Below are 19,824 nucleotides of genomic sequence, written 5' to 3'. Positions count from 1 at the left end.
TATATATTATGTGGCACGACCCACTCAACCCAAAATTGGGTTGAGTGGGTTGCGCCACACAACCCACACATATAGACGCAACCCACTCAACCCAAAATTGTGTTGAGTGGGTTGCATTTTGGGTTGAGTGGGTTGCGCCACACATATAGGCGCAACCCACTCAACCCAAAATTAGGGTTGAGTGGGTCGCGCCACACAATATACTCAATTTTTGGGTAGAGTAGTTTAATTTGAATCGAGTCTTACATGTTATGAGTTTTTTAGGTTCTATTATTATGAAATTTGTTAAAAATTTTATTGGAATTAAAAATTTGTTAAGAATTTTAGTCGAGCATAAATTCAACCCGATAAGAGATACATTTGTCTAATATTGTTATGAAATTTTAACCAACACACTTAAATTATAATATATAACTCATATTAAAATGTTTACACAAATAAATTTTTTATATATATTTACGTTCTAATCATATATAGAATGACTTATGTATTATGAAATGATCAAAATTCAAAATCTCTCTACCACTCGACCCAAACTCGACCCAAACCCTAAACCCTAAACCAAACCCCAAACACCACCACTCGACCCACTCGACCCAACAATTTACCACCCACTCGACCCAAACTTAAAATTTAAAGAACAATCTTGTCCACTCCACCCACTCACCATCCCCTCGACCCAAAATTAAAAATTCAACTCAAACACATTACATATTAGTAAAATCAAATCGATAGCCTTTAAATTCAAACAAATTACATTTAATTCAAATGATTTTTTACGTCAGGAACACAAAAATAACTTAAACCTGAATCGATTATTTTGCTGGGAAGAATATATAAATGAAACATGAAATCGCCGATATCAATAAAAAAATATTTTTAAAAAAATAAAATATAAATAACTAATTAATTAATGAACTAATAAATGATCTCACTTAACTTAATAAATGAACTCACCTAACTAACAACAGTCAACTCCCTTTCTTTGATTTAAAGAAGTCAAAATCCCTTTTATTTAATTAAATTTAAAAAGAGTCATATATTTTTTATTGTCCCATTCTATGTTATGAAGAGAAAATCTGGTTAAATTCGACAAAACAATAAAAGGTTCACATGTAAGAAAGGATAGTTAATTTTACATTTGTCTTTGTGAGACAGTATCACGAATTTTTATCTGTAAAACGGGTCACATTATTCAAATTCACAATAAAAAAGAATATTTTTTCATAGATTACTCAAATAAGAGATCTGTCTCACAAAATACGATCCGCGAGACAGTCTCACACAAGTATTTGCCTAACATTTAACAATAAATTTAACAAGAGCTCACTAGATATTTCAGCCATTGTTACAAAATTTGATTCAATTCTATAATTTTTTTGTTGTTTGATTGATGTCTACTAAATGGTTACAAAGTTTGCTTATGGAAATTAGGTTTTCTAAGTAAGTGTTGTTTGGATATTCTGGTGTGATAGAAGATGATAAATATGTACGAGTTGAGTTGAAATATTTTATCAAATAATTTATATATAATATTTTGATTAATTCATAGAACACATAAAACAACAATGCATCTAAAAAGAAAGAGATAAATAAATATGATAAATGAAAGTGTGAATTTATTTATAGATATTCAGAACCCCTACGTAATATCTTATTTCGTTATTTGAGATATTTCAAATCTTTCGCTTATACAAATCTTTATACAAACCATTTTGACTTATAATTTGTCTTTTGCCTGATTGAATAGTCCAACTTTAATATTTAATAGTATTTTATCTCATTCTTATTAAATAAGTAGACATAAATTTGTTTGAGACGGTCACGAATCGTATTTTATGAGACAGAGCTCTTATTTTGGTCATTCATGAAAAAATATTAATTTTTATTGTGAATATCAGTAAAGTTGATCGATTTCACGAATAAAGATTTGCGAGACCGTCTCACAACAGACCTAATCAAATAATTAAGGTATAACCACGTTTTTAATGAAACAAATAGAGTTAAAATAAATAAATAAAATTATTTGTAAACTTTATTTTTTTAATCACTAAAAAAATCTAACAAATTTAATCCATTAGCTGGGAACAAGTTCTTAAGAAGTGCACGCGTGTACATGTTTTGCATGAAATGTTTCCGAACTCCACCGCTTCGGTCGGCAGTCTTCCCATTAGCACTTCTTAATTTCTGCTCGTCCCTTTCTCCGGAGGCAACCATGAGAGCACCGAGTGGGCCTGGTGGGTATGGGCCTGACCCTGTTTGGCACAGTCATCGTCCGGGTTCTGGTCTAGTCCACGGCTTTCTCTATAATCTATGCTCTGCTCTCTCTTCTTGGTAAGAATTCGTCTCTTCTCTCAATATAAACTACACTTTTCTCTTTAAGAATTATTATTCAGATTGTATTTGGATCCATATATTTATTGTTGGAATTTGATTTGGGAAATTCTTATAACATCTCATTGTATGTGTATTTGAAATCTGTCGCAATTACTATTTAAAAAAAGTTTGAATATTCAATAAACATGTGTGATATTCATTAGTGTTTGCTTTTAAAACAATTTAAAAGGCCTTAAAAACTCCAAGCAAAGCAAAGAAAATCACTTTCTTGATATACCTCTAAAATTAAGTGAGTTTGTCCTTCAATTTATCAATTTTCTTTGGGAAAAACCAAAATGACATTTTCAATGTTTGTAAATTATAATTTTGAGTGCTGCAGCTTCTCTGTGTTCTGCTGTTGCTGGCTCGTTGAAGACTGCCTCACGGGCCGGAGGTATGGTCCACCGAGGCCTCAATTTGGAATACCAGTCCAACAGCCTGCACAGCCACGGCCACCAATTGGGCCTTCTTCTGTAGGATTTACGGTAGTCACTTGTCTCACTTTGGCCCATCAGGCTTAATGCCACAACCCGGCCCTATTGGGTACCCCGGTGAACCACCTCGGTTTTGAATATTTTGTTATGTCTTTTGTTTTGGTGGCAAAACATATATATAAAATAAAATAATGCATTTTGATTGTCTCCAAATTATTATTTTTCTGGAATTTTATATTTCATAACTTAAATATATGAAATTAGATTATTGAACACTAGACTATTGAATATCATTTGATTTTTGGGATTAACAAATCATTTATAAAAAAAAAAATTAATGAATCTTTATTCATGAAATAAAGATTCGTCAGATGAGTCAATCTATTCATATTTACAATAATAAGTAATAAATATGATATAAAAAATAATATTTTTTATACATAACTCAACAGATGATCTGTTTTAAAAAATTGATTTGTGAGAGACCGTCTCTCAAAATGTGTATGTGCCTATAAACATATGGTGATTGTAAAGGCCACATGTCATCACTACTCCTTAACATTTGGTCTAACGAAATTTAAATAAAATTAAATGATGACTAAATATTAAATTATTTGAATTCGACGTATCGAATAAGTTGAAAAACATGGGCCAATTTGAAAACAAAAAGGACGAAAAAATGCATTAACGCAACATATTTATCTAATAATTTAGTTTAACAAATTTCATCATGCCACGTACGTTTGATAGATACGTATCGGATGAAAATGAGTCAGCGGCCTACTCATCATCGTCCAAATGCATAAAATATTCCGACAATTATTTTAGAAAATCAAATTCAACAAAATAATGGTGGCGGCCGTTAGTTGGTTGGCCGTATAATGGTCAATATTTATTTTCTTGAACTTTACACGTCAGATATGTTTACACACTATTATCCAAAACAGGTGTACCGTACCCATTTTTTAAAATAAAAAAATTCGTGAGACAGTTGATCATATATTAAAAAGATTGATCATTTTAAAATAGAATACGTCTTTTATGAGACGGTCTCGCGAATCTTTATCTGTGAGACATCTCGACCCTGCCGATACTCACAATAAAAAGTATACTCTTAACATAAAAAGTAATATTTTTTCATGGATGACTCAAATAAGAGATCCGTCTTACAAAATACAACCTGTGAGACCGTCTCACACAAGTTTTTGCCTTTAAAATAAAGAGTAGGTATCTTGTGAGACGATCTCACGAATCTTTATCTGTGAGACGAGTCAATCATGCCGATATTCACAATAAAAAGTAATACACTTAGCATAAAAAGTAATATTTTTTCATGGATGACCCAAATAAAATATCCGTCTCACAAAATATGATCCGTGAGATGGTCTCACACCAGTTTTTGCTTTTAAAATAAATGGTTCTCAACGTATAACTCATGATTAAATCGAGAGTAAAAAATATAATCCCTTGAAAATGTATTTAAATTATCATTTATCATATTATATGTAGTATATTTTTTTAGACGACAATTTCGAGCTCCAAACTGAGCTAAAGAAATTGTCATTAATTCTTTTGATTGATTGTTAATAGTGGGAAATTTGAGTCAATTCAACGTATGGTGGTGGTGTAAAAGAGGAATATAATTTGGACGCTGTTTCACCAACCGATTATCCGAAACGTGTCCCACGCTGTTTTTATCCTTTTTCTCCTTAAGATTTCCAATCTGTCTTCCTTTGAATCTATTCAAATATTCATTTAATCACCAATATCTCTATAAATTTACACACATGATCCCCTAGATTTCCTCAAGTCAGTTCAGTTCTCTTTTCCTCCAATTCCATCCATTTTAAAGCATAAATAATATTAAAGATTCGATTTTTTTTTTTAAACTTTCTGGACCCAGAGTCATTGAATAATCATGGAGATTTCGGTGATTGGAGGCTCACAGGTGAATATCGGAAGATATGATAATCTTGGGTTCTGTAGCTGTTGCAAGATTTGGAATTCGAAGAATAATAATAAGAATTTAAAGGGATGGGATCTTTGTCAAAGTCAGAGCCTCGGTCGGCCTTCTAAATCTGCCGTCGGTTTCAGCCTCAGAGCATCCGCCTCTTCACAAAATGGAGCTGCGGTCTTCTCTGAGAAACCTTCAAAAATTGCAAGAGCCAAGCCTGTAAGCTTCCTTGGAGATAAAACGCGAATCAATTATTGATCTGTTTTAACTTTTCGTTGTTTCTCATACGGTTTACTTTTGATTCTGATTTTTTTTAATCTATTTGTAGCTTGATAATTGATTCGTATCCATTTGTTTTCAAGTTGATAAAAGTAGGCATGGTTATATTGAGATGGTTGCTATAATATTAAATTCTCGAAAAGTTGAATGACAATCTGATGTGGATCACTTGCAGATTGATGGTGTGAAAGTGTATGTCGGTTTGCCCCTGGATACCGTATCTAACTGCAATACGGTAAACCATGCACGGGCAATTGCGATAGGATTAAAGGCTTTGAAATTATTGGGAGTAGATGGTGTAGAGCTTCCGGTGTGGTGGGGAATAGTGGAAAGAGAAACCATGGGAAAGTACAACTGGACAAGCTATCACGCTATTGTGGAAATGGTTCAGAAATTGGATCTTAATCTTCATGTATCTCTCTGTTTCCATTCATCAGAAGAACACAAAATCCCACTTCCAGAATGGGTTTCTCGAACAGGTGAATCTGACCCGAACATATACTTCACCGACCGGTCAGGACAGCAATACAAAAACTGTCTGTCATTATCAGTGGACGATCTTCCGGTTTTAGATGGAAAGACGCCACTTGAAGTGTACCGAGATTTTTGTGGTACCTTCAAGTCAGAATTCTCACATTTCCTGGGTTCCACAATCACGGTAAGAGGTCATTTGGACCGGTAGAGTACAATAGTTAGAATATTTCAAAAGAGATTAATCATTTTGGTTGGATTCTTTTGTATGGTACAGGGTGTATCCATTGGTCTTGGACCAGACGGCGAGCTTGGATATCCATCACACCACAAACCACTTAAGAACAATAGTCTTTATGGGTTCGGAGAATTTCAATGTTACGACAAATATATGCTTAGAAATCTTAGGCAGCATGCCGAAGAACTGGGAAATCCTCTATGGGGACTTGGTGGTCCCCATGATGCTCCCGGCTATAACTGATACTTCAATCTCCAGTGGCTTTTTCAATGAAAATGGTGGATCTTGGGAGAGCCCATATGGCGATTTTTTCCTTTCTTGGTATTCAACCCTTCTGGTATCCCACGGACATCGAATCTTGTCGCTTGCGGTATCAACTTTCAAAGACGTACCAGTTACTATATCTGGTAAAGTTCCTCTGATACACTCGTGGTTTAAATCACGTTCCCACCCTTCCGAGTTAACAGCAGGGTTCTATAACACCGTCAATAGAGATGGATATGAATCTATAGCTGAAATTTTTGCGAGGAACTCTTGCAAGATTATAATCCCCGGAATGGACCTATCAGATGAGCACCAGCCAATTGAATCTCGCTCGAGCCCAGAATCATTGCTGGAGCAAATAATAGCTTCCTGCAGAGACCATAGAGTGGAGGTGTCTGGACAAAACTTACTGGTTTCGGGTGATTCCGGGCGTTTCGAACTGATCAAGAAACACTTGTTGGACGAGCATGTGACAATGGACTTGTTCACGTATCAAAGAATGGGAGCTTATTTCTTTTCTCCCGATCATTTTCCTGCATTTACTCGATTCATCCGAGGTCTATATCAACCAGTGGAAAGTTCTGATGATCTCCCAGTGGAAGTGGTGGAAACAAATGAATCCATCCAGGAAACAGATCGCCAAATGCAAGCCGCGTAGTGTAAAATTCTTCTCCATGCACGTATATCTGGCGGGTTAACCCAAGAGGCTCTGCCTTAATAGAGCTATTGTTGTAACATCAAAGTCATCTCCATTTTTGCAATATATTAATATAGCGTATGCGGAAAGGTGAGTTTCCGTTTGTAACAAAATTTCAAAGTTGATATTAATATTTTTTTAGAAAATTATATGATCTGGTAAAATAGTTATTGAAAATTATTAATCCAAGCTTGTTGAAGTTCATTCAATTTATATACCCCTTGCATCTGCTTATAAATCAGTTCTATATACACATATTTAACAAAAGATTTGGTACATAATATAATAGATACATCGAACAAAGCAATGAAAATTTTATTTAAGATGAATAGCTTCGTTCATTCACGTACAATAGAATGTGCAGTGAAAGAATCTTGATAAGTTCATACAATTCTGAAGATGATTCCCCGTAGCACAACTGAACAAATGAAGTTAAAATATTTCTAAAAGCAGGAAACTGTGAAGTGGAGGCCACTTAGCTTCTCATTTAGCTACAAGAAGTGTTTAGTTTGTATTATTTGAATTATATTTTATATTCGAAAGGATTATAATATAATCGTTTCAGAATCAATTTCTATTTATGTTATAATATTTTTCATTAAAAAAACACAAATCGACTATGTGAAACTGTTCAAAACCGTGAAATTAATTCTACATGTAAAACTGTGATTATTTTTTTAAAATATTAACCAACTGACAATTCAGTTTAAATTTTTTAAAAAAAAACCGCAAGACTTCACCGTGATCATCCCTAATAATGATTATATCTTGAGTATAGAAGAAACAGCAAATTAAAGCCTATACAGCTTAAATATTATAGATTTAGTATACTAAAATACGCAGGCCAAAGCGCGCCATGGACTTTTAAAGCCTAACCAAATCTAAAATCTGTATGAATCATTATTATCTGTGACCGAACGAAAAGCCATCATTCACTTGTTGTACGTCAAATTGGTCGGGGATTATGGTGCAAAGCAGGACGAATAAAAGATAAACTGCCTGCCAAGAAAGGAAACTAACAAAGTACTCTGCGTTTGGATTGGAGGATCTGGACTTGAGAAAATATTTGAATGAATGATGTGAACTTGACTCTTTTCTAATACAGATTTGAAATCAACCACAATTTGAAATCAACCACAATGACTCAAAAAATAATTAGTTTAAGTCCTAAATTGTTGCCAGATTTACCACAACAAACAAATATATTTGTTATTATGGACTAAAAATTCTTAGCTCCAAACCTATCAATTCAAATGCAACATAAGTTACTCTCCGCCAAACCTACAACTTTCACATAATGAAATAACGAAGTAGTCCTAGTAGCTGGACACAAGTTGGTCATGCCTAGCCATTAAATCAAGTATGCATATCCATTTATCACCTCTATATGTGTAATTTGTGTTTCCAGAACTAATTTAAGGCACCATTTGGTGTTAATTAAAGATAAGACATTAAATGATACACACTCTTATTCATCTAATGTTTGTCTCAAATTTTACAAATAATTAAAGTCATATATAATTCTGTTATATACATATATCATATATCATCCCCTAATTATACATCTTTCATTGTCTTATCCTCCGAACCAACTCGGTGAATTACAAGTAGACGGTTTCTTTCTGAGAAAATGATTTGTTGTATGTAAAATGTGCAGGATGCTAAAATGCAAATAGAGTAAACTTACTGACCCACAATTATTAACACCCCAGTCACTCTTTTCTAATTTTCTAAATTTCAGTTGGACCGATTTTCTATTTTCATTAACAGTATACTATTTAATGCGTGGTAAAAATGCGTAACGAATTCTGGACACTGCTCAAATTTAAAACTAACTTAAGGTTGGGTGTCATCCCAGTCAAATATCTGATGCACAAAGAAATTACCATCGTAAGCCATTTGTTTTTCTTTTCAAAGCTGAGTAATAGATTAACCCATAAATTAGAGCAAAAATGAGTATCGACTTTACCAAGCAAAAAATCTCCTTCATAACTCCTGTACAACTTCGATGATTCCTTCACATTACTGAACGGTACCTAGAGGGTTTCCTGCAAACCCAATGAATTAAATATGCAAACATAAGTTCAACATGCAGGTCACACAAATTGGAATTTTCAATGTCACATGATGGAAAGAAAATTTCAGCGGTGATGATATGAAGTGCACAATACGACAATACAAAGTTAGGCCTATCATATTTATAGTTTAAGAAACAACGCTGATCATGTGAAATGAGCAACAAAATATAGTTCCACACTGGTATTGCCTCCTTAATAATGTAATTCTGTGTAAATAAAGCTCAAAATATTAATGGAAAATCATCACTAATCCCAAAAATGTAAGAACCACGGGAACAAAAAAAGAAATTGAGTAAATAAAAAAAAACGCAAGGTTCATATTCCAGTATCCATGAAAACTTGATTATAAACTACAATGGAGGTAACGGGGAACGACATGACTTTATTATTGTCTCTATAAATCAGTCCACAATGCAAAAAAACTGAAATACCTGCTTACCCCAGAATCAGAACTAAATACCATCCCAATTATCTAAGGCCTAGATTGGTATACAAGAGCATAATAGGGTAATAATGGAATGGATTTTGGAATTGAATGAGCACAGCAAATAAATAGCAGAAACATTACATTTTCCATGCTCCATATCATAAAAAATGAAAGAGGATGCAATACTTATTCCTCACTAGGTTTCAATCTTATGAATAATTTGTATGGATTGAATGGAGTTCTTTTTACTGACCAAATCACCCTTTGGTAAAAAAATATAAATAACAATAACATATGAAGTCTATTATAATTATTATTAAATTACTATTATCATCATTCTTACTACTACTATTAATATCATTATGATTATTTTTATTTTATTATTATTATTATTATTTATTTTACCTTTTTTTTGTTACTATCATCAGTTATGTTATTAAAAATGAATATAATTAAGGGCAAATTTGTCAATAAGGCAAGAGTATAGGGACATGGAAATAGGGGAATCCCATGTGTAAAACATGGCAAACCTTCAAAACAAGCCAATACTGTTATTTTATTCTCAACCTATTCCTGCATACCAATCTAGACATGAGGGGTTCCAAAACTAACCTTCTTAAAGAAAGAGCATAACACCTAAAACTAACAGACTTACCGGATTTGCCTGCAAAAGAACAAGACTTTGGAATGTAATGAGGTCCTAGGGTATTATTCACAGGAAGTTGAGATGATATGTTCATCAACGGAATAAATCCTTCTGATTTGCCCAAGTGCATTTCTGGACTTGTCGAAGCAATTTGATCAGGTTCTTGTGCCAGATGAAAAATATGGTTCTCTCTCTGTTCCAACAAGAAACAAGTTTAGTTATTGTGACATGGTGTTAAGGATTAATATGTACACATGCAAGTAGTGAATCACATGCTTGTGATCTGAGGCACTAACAGTGTGGCAGGTGATGCTGAGAATAAATTTAAGCCCCAAAGTATTTTTTTAAGTCTATGTTTGTAAAGATAAAGTCTAAGACATTGAAATGATAATCGATATGAATGGATGAGAAAAATGTAAATCACAGGCATTGATATATAGGCATAAATCTATGTGTCACAAGGAGGATAAACAGATTTCAGGGACTGTTAACCGTTGGAGAAGACACATCTAGAACCACAGATCTAATCAAGAAAGTAGTTAGGATGTTCTACCAAGAAGAAAAACACTTGCTACTGACAACTCCAGTCTCCAAGTGGGATATTTTATGAAACCCCCTTAGAATTTCTTCAATTATAGTAAAAGATTAATTTCTTTTTCATCACCATTAAGGATTTAAACTTCAATCCAATCGTAGGACTTCAATTAATCGTGAAACCAAAAACTCTTACCATCCAAACTTATTTACATCTTTATGTGATGATTGAAAGAAATTTAAGGATCGGGTATACACTGTCGGGCATCTCAGTAAAAACACAAAGGTTCCCAAATTATGAAATTGTAGTTTAACGATGACCAACAATTTCCTGTTATTATTATTATAGGTTCCTATGAGGTCCCTATTCATCTTAAAGTGGCCATCCAACTCATATAAGATTCTTTTTTGGTCAAATAAGATTCTCAAAACAACTTCCACAGTTTACTTTTGGCTCCGCTCCACCAATAGACAAATTATAAATGCAGCTATGAACATCACATAGAACTCGTATTCTCAAGTAAAATTAGGGTAACCGGTAATGTAACAAGATAAAATCAGTGGCAGACCGTAACCTGCTGGTTCACAGCTGGTTCAAGGCAACTGTTGCTTAGGAATGATGTTTGTGTTTGAAATGCATTTACTGGCAATACTTCAATACTTGGATACTCACCGCCACACTCCTTGTTTGATCCTTCATAGTACATGAGACGAATGGCTCTTCGAAGATAGTGGCTTCTCTGGGAATAATATACTTTGGTAGCTAGGGGAGCAGGAACATCTGAGAATGTCACATACATTCATTATCATCAGGGCAATATCTAACAACTATAGACAGCCTAATTAGTTAAGCAATTTGAACTGCAAACCAATTACAGATAACCATATCCAAAATCAGATAGACCATTTTCACTTTGGTGTCTAAAATACAGTTATAACTTGCTCCCTGTGGCACATTTATGTGTGTTTGCTTTCCTCCTACTGACTGATTTAGATGTCATGACCTAAGCACAAGTTTTAGAAAAAGATAAGTTAAGAACAATTAGTCATGAATCAACAACAAAGATTCATGGAACCACAAGAGCTGTCAGTCTAAAAAATATTTTGTTGAGGGGCTCAGTGAGAAAAAAGTGGTACCTTTTAAATACTTATCTAGCTTTGACGTGTAGCATAAAGGAGGTGAATGTTACCTGCTCCATCTAGTATATTCATAAAAGCACAAGGACTCTGAACTCATATTGACGTGGACAATCAAACAAAATAATTTCGAGCTTTTACTAATGAAACCATTCACCGTGCAGGCATTGATAAGTAGAGGAATTTTCTGATTTCTGTATTCTCCTATCTTTTTATATTCGTTTTTTAGTTATTCTTTTTGGTATTACAGATGGACATTTTTGGTGATTCTCGATGTGGCCTGATCCCAGCCAGAAACTACACCATTAAGCTAGTTGGTTTGTCCAATGTCATTTTCGCATTTACGACGAAATTAACAAAACATCTTATGTTTCAGAGGGGTCATTGCTTAAGTGACTGCACATCTGAATTAGGGCTACAAGGGAGATCTTCACCATGATAGCCTAAAAACCTTTGTATCTAAGCTATCCACCGTTAACTTTTCTCCATTTATTCAAAGGTCAAAATAATGTGACAATAGGTCAAAAAGAAATCAAATTTACAAGCATAATAATGGGTTTACACGTGCATCACATGGATTGTTGAGTTCTTACTTGATTCTGTTCAACTACTGACTATGAGAGCCATGTATGGAGAGACAAATAAAACATGCGGCTAATCGGGCATGAAACATATGAAGGATGGTAATGGGATCAGAACCACTTTGATTTGAGCACAATAAAGTATAAAAAAAGAAACGCAAAGATAAAAATGTTCGGAAGTTTAAATCATTACTGCAATATTTATAACAGCATGGTGTTGGCATTCAAACAATAATTTACAATGCATAGCATTAACGGGTACTGAGTTATTTTTGGATTTAACAGAATCTGGTGGGTTTATACATACGATCTGACTGGTATATATATGTCACTGACTCACTATAGCAGAAAACTTATTCCCAGAGTCTACCCCAAATATGCATGCTGCATACGATAGGAAATATTTATAAATGAATAAACACTGGAGCAAACAGATAGAAAAGTTAACGAGGTACAACCAGCCTGCAAAATTAAAACTTTCAAGAAAAGGTAACAATATAACAAAGAGGAGGCGACTTACATGGAAGTTCCCCTGCAGTTGTCATACAAAATTTCTTAGCGCCAGGATTTGATGAAGCCTCAGCTGCTTCCCTAAAGGAGAAGAATAGGTTACATCTCAAATTCTTCAAGTGAGTGGAATTACTTGGATCGATAGATGGTTTTTTAATCTAAGAAATCCAACTAGGGAACAAAATCAGTGTCGAGTCAACAATCATGGAGAGGTGTGGTGTTACTTATCAAATATCAATAACAGACAATAAGACATAAACAGGCCAGATTAACGATTAAGATGTTTATATAGGCAATCATAACAAAAAAAATACTATACAGCAGAGAGTCAATATTTTGTGAAGATTTAGTGAGCTTCAAACTCAGTCTCCACCAGGTTTGATTTCTCAACAGGCCCACTTCCGCTGAGTTTTCATTCAGCTGAACAATATGGAGTTCAAGTAACTTAACACCCCAAGCTCAAGCAAAACTAGAAGTTCATAAATCTTTACTGTGAAAATGTGTTTAAGCTGTGTTCTTGATTCATCTTTCAGAAAGAGCCACTACCTTCAGAGCTTGATTTTTATGTTTAATCAAGCACTCAATATGTTTGACACCCCATAAGGATTCATAATTTTGAGCAACTAAAATATATGGAATTAACGTTTACTGAATGAACTTGGGACAACTGATCCAGGTTGTGGCACTAGCAACTAAATCGCATTTTAATACTTAATTACACATATCTTTTTGTAACCTAAATTAACAAGTTTATTTACCCTTTATGATTAGACACCATATGAAAAGCATATGACTACATCACTCAGTTGTGGCTCTGGTAATGCTAGATAAGTAAATGTTCGGGAAAAGAAAAGGTACAGCACTTCCCACAATCAAGTTCAGAAACAATTGGATGTGTAAGCTGTAGGGGTATAATGATTGATGAGCAAAAGAATAAAAACATGTCAAAACAAAACAATTGTGAGGAGATGAGATCTGGAGCTTAAAATACCCAGTCAAAGACTTTGAAGAATGCAAAGCAACAATTTCTGGGTAATTCATATTGTATGGGCCAACATTTGAAACATTTATACAATGGGACCCGCCTACTTGCACGCTTCCTGCAATATAAATTTTACGAGTGAAAAAACAAAATTACAGACAGAATAATCATAAAACTGGAAAGTAAGACAGACTCATTAACCATTCACACAGTATCACATTTGGAACAATATCATTGTAACAATCAGCTCAAGAGAAATTACACTAGATATCTAAACTCATACAGAATCTAAGGACAAGTCCATATCTTTTTTTCCTGCAAATATGTCCAAATAAGTGTGTGATCATTTGCACTACACAGATGCAGAAAAATGAGACACAGTAGAACTACACCTCATTGTAACAATCAGTTCAAGAGAAATTACACTAGATATCTAAACTTATATAGAATCTAAGGACAAGTCCATATCTTTTTTTGCTGCAGGTATGTCCAAATGAGTGTGTGATCATTTGCACTACACAGATGCAGAAAAACGAGACATAGTAGAACTACACCTTTATCTTCAGCAAGCTGAGTGATTTGAATCTGCTCATCCAAATATGATACAGTCCCAGCAATATTATCAGAGTTCACAGAAAAGAATTTTTTTCGTTCTCTCTGTGATGTGGCTTGGTCTATAAGAATTTAAGAAATTGAAATTTATCTTGAAAAACGCTGATAGGGTACTAGAAATCAAACTAATTCATACCAGCACAACTTCAAAGAAATATACGCTGCAGCTGTATGTGAAATAAATCCAAATTTTTTCCAAGTCGTAAATAAGATGCAAATAATCTCATAAACTGCCATGTCGTGACAGGTAGATTATGTAAGACAATCTAAGAAATGATATATAACAAAACAATAAAACTTCCCAAACAAGAAAAGGAGGAAAAAAGGATACTGTTATGAGCAATCACCGACTTTTTTCTCTCCTTCCGTGGAGGCTTCTTGTTTACTGCAGAACTGTCGAGTTTTGGAACTACTTCTGCCCTAGAAGTCAAAGACCTACAAAGCTCTGGAAAAAGTGAACAGTAAATGTTTAGAAATTGTATAAAAGTATTTGGAGAGGAAGCACTTGAGTAGAAAACCACGTATGAAAGGAAAACCTGCATGTATGGTGTACTGACTGGCCTTGATCGGCTTGTTACAAGCATTGCAGCATACCTCAAAACACATCAAACACTTGATTATTACTCATTAAGCTCTAATTTGAGGGGAAGAATGCTACCTGAAGTTAGACATACAACTTAAATAGAAGTAAAGTAATTGCAAACACGTTCATAAATGCGATCAGTCAAAATTAATACACCTTATTTTTTATTTCATTATGTTGCTCACTAGTTTAAGATTCTATAATAGTTTCTTAAACTTAACAGGCCTTAACATTTTCATAATAATTTATTTCCCTTGCACTTGAGTTTCAAGGAAAATTATATTCTAATCCAATTTTCAACACCAAACTCTTTAACAATAAAATATTACTTAAGAGAATTATGTATTCCAAATATCGTATAACTAAGAGTGTTAAACAATCATATCAGACCATTTTAACCTACACATTGAACCAAGCACTTGGCATAAAAAACATTTTCTACAACCATGATCTAAACTTCATACATTTGTCTGGTTTCTTCAAAAAATTTCAAGTTTGCAACCTGTTACACTCTTAGCTCTCTACGTTTTACTTTTCTATGTTATATTTTGAGAATCAACCACTGTAATTCACTCTGTAACTTGATAATTTTGTGCAACCCTGTTAAAGTGAATTACACACCGAAAGAATGGCTACATTTACAAACTATGCCAGTCCAACTTGAAGATATGCTTTTGCTTTTTGCCCTGGAACTGAAAGCAATAGAGCATAAAAAACAGTAATGATATCTTCATAACACCTCAGAGTACTAAAACTTTGATGAAAAGGGTTAGATGAGCAAGTTTCCGAATCTTACCAAATCTAAAGGATCTGTCATTGGCCTCAAACCAAATATGATCATATCTACAGGAATATACCAGCAGAAATAAGTTGAGGAATCAGAAGCTGAAAATTGAATAAAAGTGAAGGGTAAAACTGAGACGAAATTCAGGGTGGAGTGTAAAATTTAGAAAATCCTCCAGCACAACAGATCATTGAAGGGGACAAAAGGATTCATCTCAGTCAAATAAATATCTTTCAGTATTGCAAATCAAATAGAAGTCATGACAGTGTTTTTTGACAACTAAAAAATACTGTCGAGCAAACATATAGTTGCACCATAAGGAATGGTGCATACCGCTTAATAAAACAGCATATTCTGCCAATCAAGTTGCCTTGATTTATATAATTATGTAAAACTTCAACTTCACTAAGTCAACCATCAGAGGAGAGCAAGGAGACGGTCCAGACAAAAAGTACGGATTCCCATCGAAGATACCGTCTACTCCCTATTTTTATCACTTCACGGTCACTAATCACTACTAATGAATAAAGGAAGCAGATAAATATGCAAGCTAAAATCTTATGAGAAACCATGGCCAGCGACTGTCGCTACCTCAAAATACTGATCTCCACGAATTAGACATGAGATTCAGGAGCTATTGTTAGATTGATGACTCTTAGGTTCACAATGATATATTAGAGTTTAACATGAGTTCGTACCTTCTTCATCAATTAAGTTTGCTTCATCTGCCTCACATAGTTCTCTCTGTATGTATTGTGCAGCTAATTTCTGTAGGCATACTTCCTCTGCCAATAGAGCGCGAGAGAGAGAAAAAAAATAGAAGACGAAGAACTATAAGTCAACAAAGGTCGGAAGGCCAGTTTCAAAAGGCTAAATGAACTTTCCTAGCAAGTGGTCAAAGAAGATTAGAATCATTATAAAAAAGTATGCAGCAGACAAACATCAAGAATAATAACCAAAATTCATAAACTTTCCTGAATAGCATAACGTTCCAGCTAAAATTTGGTTGAACACGAACTACTTACCATCCCCAATAGAGACCTTTTAGGCAATTTCTATATTATATCAGTTCAGCAAAATTAAACATTAACTAGCACATTTTTTTTATAAAGAAGCAACAAGTAAATATACGATCTTCTACTCCATACATCAGCCACTAAATAACTATAATCAGCTCTCATACACAAGCATATTTAAAGATGAATTCGCTTGTTTCGTTACCTTTTACATTTTGTGAGAGACTTCCAGCAGCATGAAGCCTCGCCAAGGCTGCCATTCTCCCACTCCCGAGAGGGCATACCATCAAATTTTAAGCAATGAATAACCCTACAAACTGCTAGGAAGAGTATTGAATGTCAGTCAAAAAGAAACAAAGAAAAACCAACACGTCACATTTCGACACTACATGTTCAGTTATTCGAATCAATGATGAGTCAGCCATCAAATGTTACATTAAGAGAAGCAAACCTTAGACCTTGTGTATTAGTTACCGTGGAACATCAACAGATTCCAGGACACCACATTAACACTAGACCACCTAGAACATGGACGATATATTTTCAGGAAGATATACATTCAAATTAGCAGTTTTTGCTTCATGCATGGATATCTTCTCTCTCTAACCTAAATTTATAATCAACAAAAATTCGGAACAGGATACCAGATCTTGAAAAGCATCGAATTAAATAGCAGAATGTGGGCATCAACTTTGCTCCATAGAGAAGCAATACACGGCGCGAATTAAATAGCAGAATGTGGACATCAACCTTGCTCCATAGAGAAGCAATACACGGCGCACAAAATACATATATTCCGATGTAGGTACTCAAACAAGAAACATCTCATACAAGAATGACTTTCAATTCAACTACCGAAATTTTATTGAACAGTGTTTTTTCAAAAAAGAAAAAGAAAAAAGAACAATAATAATTTAATGATACCCAGCTCGACAACTTCAGAGCTTCTGCAGCTAAACGCATTAGCTGTAACACAGTTCTACGATATGATGCTTCCAGCATTATCATGATCATTTTTTTAAAAAAAATTCTATTCCCGAACGTGAAATACAGTAACATAAAATTAAATAACTAAAATACATAAAATTGAAATTCGAGTGGATTATTAGGACAAAATAAAATAAAGAGCCGCGGTACCTGGAATTCAAACTATTTGATCTCCGAGAAAATTAGAAAAATAACAAAGATGGTGATTTTTAACGGGGAAAAAATTGTTGGAAATAGGTTGAATTACTCAAAAACTCGAGATGAACTCATCGTGAACGAAAAAATTGAAGAACAAAGTAAAATCTGCAATGTAGATTACTCGGAACCCGAAATTGAGAGAAAATGGGAATCGTTAATTCTCTCCTCTTGCTTGGAGAAAAAAAAAATAAAAAAGAAAATGAATTAATTCTAATGTATCTCGTATCTATAGAGGGAGAGGCCAGATAGAGTGACAAAAAAATGGAAAAAAAAAAGATGGGAGAGAGAACAGTTGCAGACTGCAGTATTTTCCCCTGCGGTTATGTGCAGTCCGTATCAAGGAGGCAACAAGTCCACAGCGTTTTTAAACCTTTATTTAGCTACTGCAAATCATTTTAATGTAAAACTTCTAATAAAACAAAATGACAAATATTTATTTTTAACACATAATTACATGTTTCAAAATATTTGTTTTGAGTAGGATACGATCTCACGAATTTTTATCCGTGAAACGAGTCAATCTTACTGATATTCAAAATAAAAAATAATACTCTTAACATAAAAAGTTATATTTATTTATGGATAACCCAAACAAGAGACACATCTCACGAAATACGATCTGTGAGACCGTCTCACATAAATTTTTGTCATTTTTGTTCTAAATTTATATAGATATGAAAAATAATTGGAAAACTTTTTAAAAATTGGGTTACTCAAAAGAATGAAAAAAAGTAAATATCAAGTTTTTTGAACACATGTTGATTTTTTACTTGTGATTGTTTATTGAATAGGTCTCTTGTGTGAACGGTCTCACGAATCTTTATCTGTGAGGCGGGTCAACTCCAGCGATACTCACAATAAAATGTAGTAATTTTTCATGGATCGCCTGAATAAGATATATGTATCACAAAATACGATCCGTGAGATCGTCTCACACAAATTTTTGTCTTGTTTTATTATAATAGACATTTAGTTGCTGTATACTTTTTTTTTTTAAAGAAACAGCCTAAGAATCAGTTAATAAGACCATACCGGCGAACTCCAACCTCTGATCACACTTCAGTGGTTTCCTTATTTTGGAGGAACATGGATGGATGGATGAATGAATCTATCACCGCACTTCTTGTTGTGAGTATATATGTGCAATCACAATGACAATTATTTTCAATGCCGGGTACGTCACTTATTTCCAACTAAGGTTCTTGTTTTGGAAAAAACAATCTCACTTCTATCTTTTGATAGTCTTTGACATTTACTTTGCAAGCTTAGGGTTACTACAAATCCATGTGATTGTCTGTACTTGGAGCTATGATACTGTCCATTTGTCCTCCTATTCCGTAAAAGGGACAACAGGATGTTTTCCCTATTTTGGTATAGGTTATGAGGGTATTAAGAGATGATGAGTTCAATTTTAGTATGATACCTGATCAATATTATGGTAAAAATTATTAGAGTTTTGCCTTGAATTTTATGTACACCGACCTCAAATTTCCTCAGAGTAGCTAGCACTATTTTTTGTATCATTCCTCGTGACATTATAAATGGAGTTTGCTTTTGACCGGTAGCCCGTGAAGTTGAGGTTTCTGTTACTCTCAACCTTAGTTTCATTTTATGAGAATGAGAGACTATAAGCTGTATTTAAGACAAAATCACAAATTATTTAATGCTTACATCTGGTTGACACTCTTTTCCTAGATCAAATCTTTCTGCCAATAGTCTTACCCTGGAAGTCTGAACTCTGTTTTGCTATTTGAGTGGGAGTGACTAGTTTAACTAGTATTTTTTGTTGGTCCACGCGTGACACAGGTAAGATTGAAAAGAATTTTACTATAATATTTTACGGTGTACAACTACTCGCTGTGTTCCAAAGAGAACACACAAAACCTCACAAATATTATAGAACTAAGCACTCAAATACTATATGAGGAGAAAAAACTCGAAGAATGGATAATTTCAGAATGATGCGAGGGAGCTCTAGAGTTCTTTATCCGTGTAAAATAGTATTTTTAGCTACAATTAACCACTGAATTCTTTCA

General features: G+C 33.9%; 1 protein-coding gene and 1 pseudogene across 11 annotated transcripts; one reads left to right on the top strand and one right to left on the bottom strand.

Annotated features, from left to right (window-relative positions):
- The first annotated feature begins 4,495 nt into the window (after positions 1 to 4,495).
- Positions 4,496 to 6,910, top strand: LOC140813881 (inactive beta-amylase 9-like; annotated as a pseudogene).
- A 1,622-nt stretch (positions 6,911 to 8,532) lies between these two features.
- LOC140813740 (uncharacterized) lies at positions 8,533 to 18,101 on the bottom strand. 11 transcript variants are annotated; one of them, XM_073172414.1, is made up of 13 exons: positions 17,741 to 18,098; positions 17,055 to 17,124; positions 16,809 to 16,920; positions 16,286 to 16,372; positions 15,600 to 15,688; positions 14,757 to 14,814; positions 14,552 to 14,665; positions 14,163 to 14,282; positions 13,618 to 13,726; positions 12,637 to 12,707; positions 10,974 to 11,179; positions 9,874 to 10,057; positions 8,533 to 8,761 (listed from the first exon to the last, which is right to left on the bottom strand). In XM_073172414.1, exons 3-13 carry the CDS (start codon positions 16,888 to 16,890, stop codon positions 8,736 to 8,738), a joined length of 1,146 nt encoding a protein of 381 aa, XP_073028515.1. In that variant the 5' UTR covers positions 16,891 to 16,920; positions 17,055 to 17,124; positions 17,741 to 18,098; the 3' UTR covers positions 8,533 to 8,735. The 11 variants fall into 11 exon arrangements, 10 of the variants coding, with proteins under 10 accessions (XP_073028515.1, XP_073028512.1, XP_073028513.1 ...); XM_073172411.1 differs by having other exon boundaries at positions 17,062 to 17,124; XM_073172412.1 differs by having other exon boundaries at positions 17,062 to 17,098; positions 17,742 to 18,098.
- Between the last annotated feature and the right edge of the window lie 1,723 nt (positions 18,102 to 19,824).

Source organism: Primulina eburnea, chromosome 15, assembly GCF_022965805.1.
Source record: "Primulina eburnea isolate SZY01 chromosome 15, ASM2296580v1, whole genome shotgun sequence".
Lineage (NCBI taxonomy): Eukaryota > Viridiplantae > Streptophyta > Magnoliopsida > Lamiales > Gesneriaceae > Primulina > Primulina eburnea.
This window is presented reverse-complemented; position numbering and strand designations above follow the sequence as displayed.